The following is a 13721-nucleotide window of genomic DNA, read 5'->3' as shown; positions in this document are numbered from 1 at the left end:
TGAATTAGATGTTCCTTAATTTCTTTTTAAGTATACTTTATATGGCCATAATTTGTTATGCTTGGAGATTGATGGAGCCAGCATATATAGTGTTTGAAAATGTCCTTGTTTTGCAAATACTTAAGATTATTGCTGTCATTTCCTGACTATTTCTATAGTTCACCCAAAACAGACTTCTTGTGATATATACTTCAGACTATATCTAAAACATATAGACTACAGAGAAGAGAGTGATTTATAATAATTGAATTTCTTTTCATTTGCCTTATGTTCATGTTTTAAAATTTGATAAAACTTTCCATTATTTCAGAAGCCTTAAGATTCATCTTATACTCCTACCCATTTTTATTTTAACTTACTACTATTCAGTCTTCCTAAGCCTTTAAAACATTTTCTTTCTTCCATTTGACAGTTTCTTAAAAGTTAATGAATTATGCTTTATTCCCTCATTATTTAAGGTACAGTTAAAGGTCTGAAGTCATATAATATACTACAGTACAGGCACACAATCATTCTATGCACTTCACAATTGTAAACTAATTTAATCATTTCAGTAGCCCTATAAAATAGGTAATTTTATTATCTGTTTTACAGATGAGGAAAGTGAGGTAAATAGCAGTTAAGTTAATTTGCCTGAGGTCACACAGCTAGGATGTGAAATTGTGATCTGAACCCAGGCAGTCTACTTCTACAGTCTGTACTTTTAACTACTATGCTATAGTAACAGTTTAATTATTCAGCTTGGTCATAATTTGTTCCCTTTTTCCAGCCCATTTCTTACAAATAACTTTTTGGTTTATAATCTATTTTAGGAACTGATTCGTGAGAACACAGAAATTATATAGTATGGCCTCATTTCACATATGAAAAAACTGGAATGGTTAAGAAACTTATCCAAAGCCAGTCCAATTAGTTAAGTAAGAAGGCTGACACTAAAATCCAGGCTTTCTGACTACCATCTACCATAACATATACCCACCTAGAACTAGGTGTAAAAGAGTGGCAAACTTGTAGCCTCAGGCTAGGTAATTCGTAGTTTCTTATATGGTTATTGAAATAGACATGAAGGTAAAATATCTAAATTTATTAATTTAATTGATAAGAATTTTTTTTTAAATTTTGTATTATTTGGAGTCAAATGATATTTTGATTTAGATACCCATGTCATGCCCAACTAACAACAGAAATAAAATGTTATAGCAATGATTTTATTGCATGAAAAAAAGAGATTATAACTTTTCGTGAAGGACAGTAGGAAATAATGATTATTTTTATCAAGTTCTCCACCTTTATATCTATCTGCATTTTCCCAAGTTGTGTTCCCCAAATCACTTTTCCAATAAAGTGTTTTACAAGTAAAGAGTTATGTAGCCAATTAAGTATGGGAAACATTGCATACTGTTACCTCTTTTTAAAATTAAATTTTAATTTTTTTAATTAAATTTTTGTTTCCTTCTTGGACATTAACATTTTGCATTTGTGTACCAAAGTCTGCCTCAACAGCTTAGTCCAACTACCTAACTGCACACACACACACAACCTGTTTGACTTTGTTAAACCCAGAATTTCCCCTAACATTTAATCACAAAATCTACTTTCAAATTTTTGTTTGTTTTACTTATGTCAATAACTTACAGAACTAACTTCCTGTCTGTATGTAGATTTTTATTGAGTAAACAGAATGCCTTTGAATCATAAGTTTCTCCTAGGAGGAGATTAAGTTACAAAGCTTAAGCTTTTCATTAGTCAGTGTCCTTCTCTTTTCAATCTTTTGCCAATTTTTTTTTCCTTTAGGAATTCTTTATGGCACAATGACACTGGAACTTGGGGGAACAGTCAATATTACTTGTCAAAAAACCGGTTACAGTGCAATACTTGAATTCAAACTAAAGGTTAGTAGAGATTGATAGGAATCACCTAATTAAAGGGAAGCTATGCTATAAGTATTGAACAAAGAGCACTGTTTAGTTCTCAGTTAAGTGCTAAATAGGAATATAAAATTCATATTAGGTCAAAAATATTTAAGAAGTAATTGGATAGAAATTTCTCAATAATTTAAGCATTGCTTTACAAAATACTAAAACTCAGTCAATGAGTTCTAGATGTGTATGCTAAGACAGAGTTGTATTGTAGTAGAAACTATTTTTGCATAACAAATTACACTAAAACTTATGGTCTTAAAAACAGCTGTTTTGATTCTCATGGGTTCTTTGGACCAGTAATTTGGATAGGGCTTATTGGGGATGACTTGTTTCAGCTACATAATCTCTCGGGCCTTAGGAAGACTTGCAAGCTAAGGGTGACTCCACACCTGGGGGCTGGAATCATTTGAAGGCTCATCATTTGCATGTCTGGTGTCTGAACTGAATGATTCAAAGACTAGATATGCCGATCTGAGTACCTCTATATATGGCCTTTCATGTGGCTTGGTTCCCTCACAACATAGCCTCAAGGTAATTGAACTACTTTTACATGGCATCTCATGGCATCACCAGTGTGCCAGTGAGCAAGGCAAAAGCTGTCTTGCCTTTCATGACCTCGTTTTAAAAATCACTTCCACCATCCTCTCTTAATTGAAGAATTATAAACCCATCCAGATTCAAAGAGCAGGGAAATAGACCCTACTTCTCAATGGGAAGCTGGCATGGTCTCATTGAGGAAAAGTATATGGGGTGGGGTAGGGGGGAAGAGTATTGTTGAAGGCATCATTGGAAAACAATATTAATTGTTGGTGTGGGACAGTGCATTATGTTCCAATAAAAATATTTTTCTGAACTATTCAATATTTCTTACTAAATTGTTTCTGCATTGCTAGCCAGCTGATCAGCAGCTTTGCTCTAACAAACGATCTCTTTTAAGTACCATTTGATGCAATTTCCTTTGTTTGGTATTTTTTTAATCTTAGCACATTATTGCTTCTATGATGATAGGGTTTGAGAGTCATGAACAGAGGTCTTAAGTAATTTATGACACCATTAAGGGTTAGATTGGAACATCAAAATACTGTCTTTAAGGAGAAGCATCAGTTAGGCAATTTAGTAATTCAAAGCATATTCCTTCTAATTTTATTTAACTTTATTTTATTTTGACTTTGGTATTGTTTTACTTTGTTTTGTTTTGAGGCGGAGGGGTTATTCTTTCCTCTAAGTAGATTAGTTAAATCTCTCAGGTTTACCAAATTGTAATTGCTTAAAAATGTTACCACATTAATAGGGTACAGTTTTAAGGGTCAGGGGAGAAACCTGAGAGAGTGCAGAATGTGATTCAGTTATATATACGCTGTAATTAATAAAGATCATGTTTATTTATTTGGACTTCGCATAGTTTGTTGTTACCTATTTTTCCTACTGCAACATGCAACATATTCAAAATTTGTTTTTTGTTAACATTTCTGACTAAAATTTGAGTCAGTATTTTACCTTTTGTGTACTATATATAAATTTAAGAGTGCTGTAACTATAAAATTGCTTTTTAAAATTTTTTGTCCACATTGTATGTAAATATAAGTTAAAATTAAAACATTCCTTTAAAATTTTCTCTTTTAAAAGCCATTTCTAGGTAGTAGTGATTGTGTTAATCAAATATCAGGGAAACTTAAATTGGGAAAAGAAGTCCTAGCTACTTTGGAAGGCCATTGGGTAAGTATTTTTATATACTAGTTTAAAAATATATTAATTTATTCTGTGGGGAAAAAATAACAGCCACGTTTTAAAATTAGAAGCACTTGTATTCCATTGCTTAAACATAAACTTCAGCTTAATAACAGGTATTTTTTGTGTGTGATCCATCCTATTACATTAATATTTATTAAAGCATTCACTGTATATCAGGTACATGCATGCATGTGTTTAAGATATAGTTATTTTCTCTCTTATTTTTCTATGATGAAGCTCAGTGATACAGCACATACTGTTCCTTTCACAATAACCATTCTTCCCTTTTCCTTGATTTAAGGGATGTGATTTTAAAATGACAATGCTTAGCATTCATTGCAGATAGCAGTGTCTATGCAACTCAGTTCTAGGCTATGATATAAAAGCAGAAGTTGCTGAATGGAGTTTCCAGGAAAACTCTTTGTAAAGAGGGGATTTTAGTAAGCAAGCACCTTTAGCCTCTTGAACAACACAGCCCTGCTGTCTGTATCCTGAAAGCACAACAAAGAGGGCTCTATCCTAAAGATTTAGAGAATGATGTATTAGGAGCCTGAACATCTAATGTTTCTGTTGAACTACCACATATCAGACCTTAGCTTCCTATGTTTGGGCTTACCACATGAGAGCAAAAGGAGCCCAAATCTTTTTTTTTTTTTTTTTAATTATTTTTTTGTCTTTATTTTTTTAATATTACATTAAAAAAATATGAGGTCCCCATATACCCCCCGACCCCCTCACCCCACTCCTCCCCCCATAACAACAATCTCCTCTATCATCATGAGACATTCATTGCATTTGGTGAATACATCTCTGAGCACGGCTGTACCTCATGGTCAGTGGTCCACATCATAGCCCACACTCTCCCACAGTCCACCCAGTGGGCCATGGGAGGACATACAATGTCTGGTAACTGTTCCTGCAACACCACCCAGGACAACTCCAAGTCCCAAAAACACCCCCACATCTCATCTCTTCCTCCCACTCCCTACCCCCAGCAGTCACCATGGCCACTTTCTCTACAGCAATGCCAAATTTTCTTCGATTACTAATCACAATAGTTCACGAATAGAATATCAGTAAGTCCACTCTAATCCATACTCTATTCCTCCATCCTGTGGACCTCGAAATGGTAGTTAATATACAATTAGAAAATATTTAGTTTACATACTTTCTCTTTCCAAAACTTAAAACAGTAAAATTAGCCAAACCTTATTACTTACTATGTACTGCATTTTTTAAAAACATTACTTATACTAACTCATTTAATATTTAATATAAACCTATGAGGTAGTACTATTACTATTTCCATTTTAGTGAGGAGGAACTTGAGGAACAGAGAGTTTAAGTAAGTGGTGGATCCACAATTCCAACCCAGACACTCTGGCTCCAGGGCCTATGCTCTTACCCACCGTACCATACTGTCCTTCATTTAGAAAGAAGGGCATAGTTGCAGTTAGAGTTATATTTCCTTTTGAGGACTATGGAAAGGAAATTGTGGTATATGAGAGCAATGGCTTTTATAGACTTTTCTGCTGACCTAAGTTCACACTCATATAATTTTGTTAAGAGAAGCTTAAATTAATAAAAAGGATTATGCACGCTCACTGTGAATACTGAGTACCTATTTTGCATTATAAGAAACAAAAATGATAAGGAAAATGATGGAGAAAATGAAACGAGATCTAAGGACTCAGCTGAGAGGCCAGATATGCTCTCTAACAATTTTTTAATTAATTGACTACTATAGAAATGTTATTTGGAGAAAAGATAAAAACATCTTTTTTGAAAATGAAATATATAAGATTGTGCTCAAATTTTTAGTGCTGAGAAAGAATCTTTCAGTTTTCTCTCTATATAATGAGTAGGAAGATAGTGAAAAGTATCCCATTGCAGCTGCAGCAAATACTATGCTCTTCTTTGTTAGTGAGATGATTGTTGAGACTTTGCATGTAATTGTTTGAAATTTATTTGTTAAGTAAGACTTGTGAAATCTCATAACTTTCAGTCAATTTTTTAAAAGTGAGTACTATTACTTGTTTAATCTTAAGGAATGTCTTTATAAAAATGACAAATTAGAGTCTTCTGGAAAAGTGCTAGTTATATTTGGTTTTTAAAAAAATGTTTAACTGCACACAATTAAATAGCGGAAAGAATTATTAATATTATTATACTATATAATCCCTTTCTAAATTAGGAAGATCCTTTACATTAATTTTTAATTTCCTTAAATATAGGATAGTGAAGTCTTTATTAATGATAAAAAGACTGATAATTCAGAGGTTTTCTGGAATCCAACACCTGACATTAAGCAATGGAGATTAATAAGGCACACTGTAAAATTTGAAGAGCAGGGAGATTTTGAATCTGAGAAGTAAGTATACCATTTTTCAGCTAACTTCATAAAGATTAAAAATTATTTTTTGATATCTTAATAGTGTGGTCATTTTTCTGTTTTTAAATATCAAATATATATATAGTTATATATAATAATTAAATATACTTTATTTGTTTTTAAAGAAGTTATAGGTTCATGCAGAAAATTATAGTTTCCACATCCCCCACACACACATACACAATTTCTCTTATATTTACACTGTACATTAGTGTGGTATTTTTGTTGTAATTGATGAAACTATTATTGTTATTATACTATTAACTATAGTCCATAGTTTACATTGGGAGTCATTATGTTGAACACTACTTTTTAAAAACTTTTATTCTAGTTGTATACAATTTAAAATTTTCCCTTTTAACCACATTCAAATATGTAATTCAGTGGTGTTCATTACATTCACAGTGTTGTGCTACCATCCCCACTATGCATTACCAAAACTTCTCCAATGTTGCAAACCGAAAATCTGTACCCTAGTCATATCCCACCTCCTAATGACCTATATTCTCTTTTTTACTCTATTAATTTGCTTATTGTAAATATTTCATGATGTTGTAGAATTTGAGAGAGGTTTAATTATTTGCATATAGAGAGGCCTGGACTCAGGAATGATTTTGAGAAGGAAAAATGGTTTATTGACGACCAGCCGGACTTGGGAGCTTTCTGTTTCAAACCCGAGCCCCAAACAAGACTTTCAAATTTTTTATACAGAGAGGAAAGGTTAAATGGTCCCTTTATTTCAGTTCTCAATAGGCTTGAATTAGCATATATATCTTCCACATCTTAGGTAAGCTTTTAGCATGGACTTCATACATTCTAGATAAGCTTTTAGCATATTTGGTTTGCATTTCCCCTAAATACTTAAAGTTTATAGACCTTGCATTGTTAAACTGTTTCCTGGGACTGGAGTCATTGCCATTGTCACCAAGGGCTGGACCGCAGCCTCTTACTGTTTCACACCTACAAGTCAGACAGCTTAGGTTATCTCTAAAGAGACAAAGAACCTCCCACCCATAGCCCACATCAATGTCAGTGAGATCATACAATGTGTGTCTTATGTGTCTGACTTATTTCACTCAGCATGATGTCTTCAGGGTTCATCCAAGTTGTTACATGTATCAGAATTCATTCCTTTTTATGACTGAATAGTATCCCATTGTATGTGTATACCACATTGTTTATCCATTCATCAGTTGATGGGACACTTGAATTGCTTCCACCTTTTGGCAATTATAAATAATGCCTCTGTGAACATCACTGCACAAATATCTGTTTGAGTCCCTGCTTTCATTTCATTGAGGTAAATACATAGAAGTGAGATTTCTGGGTGTGCATTGATTCTATACTTAACTTTCTGAGGAATTGCCAAACTGTCTTCCACAGCACCTGTACCATTTTATATTCCCACCAACAAATGAATGAGTGTACCTAATTCTCCACATCCTCTGCAACACTTATTTTCTTTTTTCTTTTTGTAATACTAGTAGCCAGTCTAGTAGATGTGAAACAGTATCTCATTGTAATTTTGATTTGCATTTCCCTAATGGATAGTGATATTGAGCACTTTTTATGTGTTCATTGGCCATTTATATATCTTCTTTGGAGAAATATATGTCCAAGGCTTTTGTCCAATTGGGTTGTCTGTCTTTTGGTTGTTGAGTTGTATGATTTCTTTATATATTCTGGATGTTAAACCCTTATGGGAACCATCTTATATGAGTGTGGTACATTTGTTGCAATTGATGAAAAAATATTGAAGCATTGCTACCATGGTCATTAGTTTACATTATGGTTTACACTTTGTACCATAAAATTTTATAGATTTTGGCAAAATATATAATGTCCTGTAAAATCCTACCCTTAGAACCTATTGTATCCAATAATTTTCAGTTTTTCAAGGATAAGTGTCATACTTAGTACTCAAGAAATTGTGTTGTGTCCTCTGTCTCCCAGAAGTAAATCATCTTCCATTCGTTTGGAGCCAACAGAAAAAAAAAAAAAACCCTTATGGGACATGTATTTACCAAATATGTTCTCCCATTCTATAGGTTATCTTTTTACTTTCATGATAAAGTTCTTTGCACAAAAATTTTTGTTTTGTTCAGGTCCTATTTGTTTATTCTTTCGTTGATTGTGCTTTGGGTTCAAAGTCTAAAATGGAACCATTGACTAATAAAGGTCCTGAAGATACTTCCCTGTTTACTTCTAGGAGTTTTGCTGTCTTGCTTCTGATATTTAGGTCTTTGATTCATGTTGAGTAAATTTTGTATATGGTGTGAGATAGGGGTCCACCTTCGTTCTTTTGCATATACATATCTAGTTTTATAAATACCATTTATTGAATAGACTATTCTTTCCCCATTCATGTCAAATATCAGTTGACTATACATTTGAGGGTTTATTTCTGAACTCTCAGTTTGATTCCATTGGTCTATATATCTTTCTTTGTGTCAGTACCTTGCTGTTTTGATTATTATATATTTGTAATAAAATTTAAAATCAAGAATTTTGCCTCAACTTCATTCTTTTTCAGGATAGTTTTGGCTAATCAAGGCCCCCTTAACCCTTCCTTATAAATTTGATGATTGGCTTTTTCATATCTGCAAAGAAGGCTATTGAAATTTTGATTGGTATTGCCTTGAATCTGTAAATTACTCCGGGTAGAATTGACATCTTAAATAATATTTAGTCTTCAAGATTATGAACACAGAATGTCCTTCTGTTTATGTATATCTTCTTTGATTTCTTTTAGCAGTGTTTTATAGTGATCTGTGTATATGTCGTTTACATCCTTGGTTAAATTTATTCCTTAGATATTTGATTGTTTTCATTGCTATTGTGAATGGAAATTTTTCTTGATTTCTTCTTCACACTCTTCATTACTACCGTATTACAGCACTCCTGATTTTTGCATTTTCATCTTGTACCCATCAATTTGCTAAATTCATTTATCCTAGTAGCTTTGTTGTGGATTTTTCAGGATTTTCTACATACTGATTCATGTCATCTGCACATAGGGAAAGTTTTGCTTCTTCTTTTCCAAATTGGATGCCTTTTATTTTTCTTGCCTAATTCCTCAGGCTAGTACAGTGTTGAATAATGTGGTAACAGTGAACTTCCTTATATTCTTCCTGATCTTAGTGAGAAAGCATTCAGTATTTCCCCTTGAGTATGATGTTTAGTGTAGATTTTTCATTAATGCCCTTTATCATGTTGAGGAAGTTCCCTTCTATTCTTAATGTTGTGTTTTTCTCAAGAATGGGTGCTAGATTTTGTCGAATGCCTTTTATGCACCAGTTAAGATGATAGTGTGGGTTTTTTCCTTCATTCTATGAATGTGATGTGTTAAATTAATTGAATTTCTAATAATGAACTCTTGCATGCCTATGATAAATCTCACTTGATGATGGTGTATAATTCTTTTAATGTGCTATTGGATTCTATTTGCTAGAATTTTGTTGAGGATTTTTGCATGCATATTAATAAAGGATATCGATCTCTAATATTTTTTCTTGTAGTATCTTCATCTGGCTTTTTGGTATTAGAATGATGTTAGCCTCAAAGAATGAATTAGGAAGTGTTCCCCTCCTATTCAGTGATTTGGAGGAACTTGAGCAGGATTGATGTTATTCTTTTGGAGTATTGGATAAAAGTCACCAGTGAAGCCATCTGGTCCTGGGCTTTTCTTTGTTGGGAAGTTTCTGATTACTGGTTCAGTCTCTTGTTATTGATCTGTTGAAATCTTCTATTTCTTAATGAGTCAATGTAGGCAAAGAAACAACTTTGTTTCATTACTTCCCTCTATTGTTTTTTCCCTTTTCATTAAACTCTGCTCTAATCTTAGTTACTTCTTTCATTCTGCTCACTTTAATTGGCTCTTCTTTTATTTATTTATTTTTTTTCCTTTAGATTCTACTGTTTTGAATTAGGTCACTGATAATAGGTTTTTTTTCCTAATGTAAGAATTTAGAGCTATCATTTTCCCTCACAACACTGTCTTTCCTGCCTCCCACATGTTTTTGTATGTTGTATTTTTGTTTTCATTTGCCTCAAGATCCTTCCTAATTTCCCTTGTGACTTTTTCTTTAACCTATTGGTTGTTTAAGAGTATATTTTTTAGTTTATACATATTTCTGGGTTTTCCAGTGCTCCCTTTGTTATAGATTTCTAGCTTCATTCCCTTCTGATAGGAGAAGGTACATTTTATTATTTCAATATTTCTTAATTTATTAAGCCTTGTTTTGTGACCTAATATATGTTCTATCTGGAAAATAACCCATGTGTACCAGCTATTGGGTGAAGTATGCCACATATGTGTAGTAGAGCTATTGGTACATAGTCTCATTCAGTCTTCTATTTCTTTATTTACTTCTGTAAATAAACTATTTACACTAATACACCTCTGTTGAAAGTGGTGTATTAAAGTCTGTTATATGGAACCATCTATTTTTCAGTCTTACCAGGATTTCTCAATCTTGTCAAGATTTGCTTTATATGATTTGGGGCTTTGCTTTTAGGTATATATATATATTTATTATCGTATGTCTTCTTGTTGAATTGACCTCTTTATCAGTATTACTGCCCTTCTTTGACCCTTGTAAAACTTGTTTATTTAATAGAGTCTCTTTTATCTGATATTAGTATAGCTACCTCAGGTCTGTTTTATTTGCTATTTTATAGTATACTTTTTCAATCCTTTCATTTTCAACTTACTTATATCTTTGAATTTAAGATAAGCCTCTTATAAACAGAATACAGTTAGTTCATGCTCTTTTATCCTCCTGCCAATCTCTGCCTTATGACTGGAGTGTTTAATTCATTTACATTTAAAGTAACTACTGATAATATAGGACTTTCTTCTGGCATTTTGCTATTTGGTCTTTACAAGTATTATACCATCTTTGTCACTCAGTTTTACCATTATTGCCTACTTCATATTTGTTAGATTTTTTTTTTTTTGGTAGTATACCAGTTTGAACCAGTTCTTTTTTCTGTATATATTTTTCAATTTTTTTTTTTTTGGGGGGGGGGCGGTTACCATGGGGCTTAAATTTAACATCCTAAACCTATAACAATCATGTTTCTTTGTTACAAGCTTAACTGCAGTAGCATACACAAACACTGTTCCTTTACCTCTCTGTCCCACTTTTTTGTTGTACCTGTTACAAATTATACCCTTGTAAATTATTTATGAAACCATAGATTTACCATTACTTTTCATGCATTTGCATTATAGGAACTGTAAGAAGTAAAAAGTAACATTATATACCAAAAAATACAATAGTGTACTAACATTTATAATTAGCCATTTGATTACCTATACCAGGTGTCTTTATTTCTTTATGCTGCTTCAATGCACTGTCTAGTGTCTTTTCCTTCCAGTTTGAAGTGCTCTCTTTAGCACTGATGTAGGCAAGTCTAGTGGTGATCAATTCCCTCAGCTTTTGTTTATCTGGGAATGTCTTAATCTCTCTGTCATTTTTGAAAGACAGTCATACCAGATATAATATAAAATTCTTGGTTGACATTTATTTTCTTTCAGCACTTTAAATATTGCATTCCATTGCCTCTTACCTCCATGGCGTCTTTTTTATTATTATTAAAGATATTTTATTTATTTATTCCTCTCTCCCCTGCCCCATTGTTTTGTACTGTCTGATATCTGTGTGTTCTTCTGTGTCAACTTGTCTTCTCTTAGGCAGCACCAGATCCTGGGACCTTCCAGGGTGGGAGAGAAGCACTGAATCTTTTGTACCACTTCAGCTCCCTGGCCTGCTATGTCTCTCATTGTCTCTCCTCTTTGTCTCTTTTTGTTGTGTCATCTTGCTGCACCAGCTTTCTGCATGAGCCAGCTCTCCTGTGCAGGTCAGCTCTCCTGCACAGGCCAGCACTCCTGCACAGGTCAGCTCTCTGCATGGGTCAGCACTCCACTTAGGCCAGCTCTCCACTCAGGCCATCTTGCCACATGAGTCAGCTTGCCTTTCACCAGGAGGCCCTGGGAACTGAACCCTAGACCTCCCATATTGCTTGGGCCATATCTGTTTCCCCCTCCATGGTTTCTGATGAGAAATTGGTACTTAATTTTATTGGGATTCCCTTGCACATAACTTGTTCTTTTTCTCTTGCAGCTTTCACAACTCTCTCCTTGTCCTTTACATTTGACAGTTTGATTACTGTGTGTCTGGGATTGTTTGCCTTCAAGTTTATCCTGTTTGGAGTTTGTTGGGCTTCTTAAATATGTGTATTTATATCTTTCATTAAATTGGGAAAGTTTTCTGCCATTGTGTCTTTGAATAATCCTTTTGACTCTTTCTCTCTTTGTTCTCCTTCTTGGACTCCTATCATGTGTATATTGTTATGCTAAATGGTGTCCCACAAGTGTCTTTAACTTTGATCACCTTTTCATCCTATGTTCTTTCTGCCCCTTAGTATGAATCATTTCACATGTCTTGTCTTCAAGTTCATTGATTCTTTCTTCTCCAGCTACAATCTGCTGTTGAAACCATCTAGGGAATTTTTCATTTATTGTTATTATTTCAGTTATTGTAGTCTTCAATTCCTGTATTTATGGTTGGTTCCTATAAAAAATTTTTCTGTCTCTATTGAGATTCTCATATTGTTCATTCATCATTTTCTTGATATCTTTATTATTTCTCCATGTTTTCCTTTATCCCCCTGAGCATATTGAGGATATTTTTTAAGTCTTTGTTCAATATGTCCAAAGTCTGGACTTCTTTATTGATGGTTTCTAGATTTTTATCTTGTTCCTTTGGATGGGCCATCATTTTTTGTTTCCTTGTTTTTTAATCTTTTGTTGCACACTGTAAATTTTAATATTTTAATATCCCCTGAGCTGTCTATTCTTTAAGTTTACATCCATTAGTGAAGGAGCTAACATAAAGAACCAAAGCAATTTAAAAAACACCTTTCACAAGGACGTGGATATGGCTCAAGTGATAGAGCTTCTGCCTACCATATGGGAGGACCTGGGTTTGATCCCTTGGGCCTCCTGGTGAAAAAGAAGAAGAGAAAGTGTGCCTGTGTGGCAAGCCAGTTCCCACATGAGTGCCCGCATGGTGAGCCAGTACCCCATGCAAGTGAGTCATGCAGCAAGATGATGACACATCAAAAGAGAGACAAGGGGAGAGTCAAGGTAAAGCACAGCAGAAACCAGGAACTGAGGTGGCGCAGTTGACAGGGAACCTCTCTCCCTATCAGAAGTCTCCAGGATCAAATCCTGGTGAATCCTAGAGGAGGGAAATTGAGAAGAGAAGACAACATAGACAACAAAAACAGCAGGGCAGGAGGAGGGAAAGAGGGGAAAATAAATAAATAAATCTTTTAAGAAAAAAAAAAAAAACCCTTTCACAGTCTTTGCAAATTGGCTCTGTGCTGGCTAGTGCTCTCCTTCAGAGCTTAGCCCTCCTATCAGGAAGATCTGCCTGATATGAAATGAAAGTACAGAGTCCTCTCTACCTTTTCTCAATATATGTCTTTTCTGGGGCTGGCTCATGTCCTTAAGAATTCCCTTGTGAGACTCCAGCACCTACAATCTGATCTATTGGACTTACCACACTCAGCTAAGATGGAGTTGAAGAAGGACAACCACCACACCTTGGAGCCTAGAGTGATTACAACTGAAAATGGGAGGATTGCATCCAGCATCCATGTGGAAT

At 34.0% G+C, this 13721-nt stretch overlaps 1 protein-coding gene across 15 annotated transcripts in view; it reads left to right on the top strand.

Moving 5' to 3' along the window:
* The window catches only part of OSBPL8 (oxysterol binding protein like 8), a 273463-nt gene that overhangs the window by 243590 nt on the left and 16152 nt on the right, over positions 1-13721 (top strand). For all 15 annotated transcript variants that reach the window (XM_058308448.2, XM_071218964.1, XM_071218962.1 and 12 more), the window contains 3 exons: positions 1795-1892; positions 3549-3638; positions 5888-6024. In XM_058308448.2, coding sequence (XP_058164431.1) covers positions 1795-1892; positions 3549-3638; positions 5888-6024 — 325 coding nt within the window. The remainder of the gene's footprint in view (positions 1-1794; positions 1893-3548; positions 3639-5887; positions 6025-13721) is intronic.

The sequence above is a fragment of the Dasypus novemcinctus genome, chromosome 12 (genome assembly GCF_030445035.2).
Source record: "Dasypus novemcinctus isolate mDasNov1 chromosome 12, mDasNov1.1.hap2, whole genome shotgun sequence".
NCBI lineage: Eukaryota > Metazoa > Chordata > Mammalia > Cingulata > Dasypodidae > Dasypus > Dasypus novemcinctus.
The sequence above is the reverse complement of the archived record's forward strand: the minus strand, read 5'-3'. Positions and strand labels throughout refer to the sequence as shown.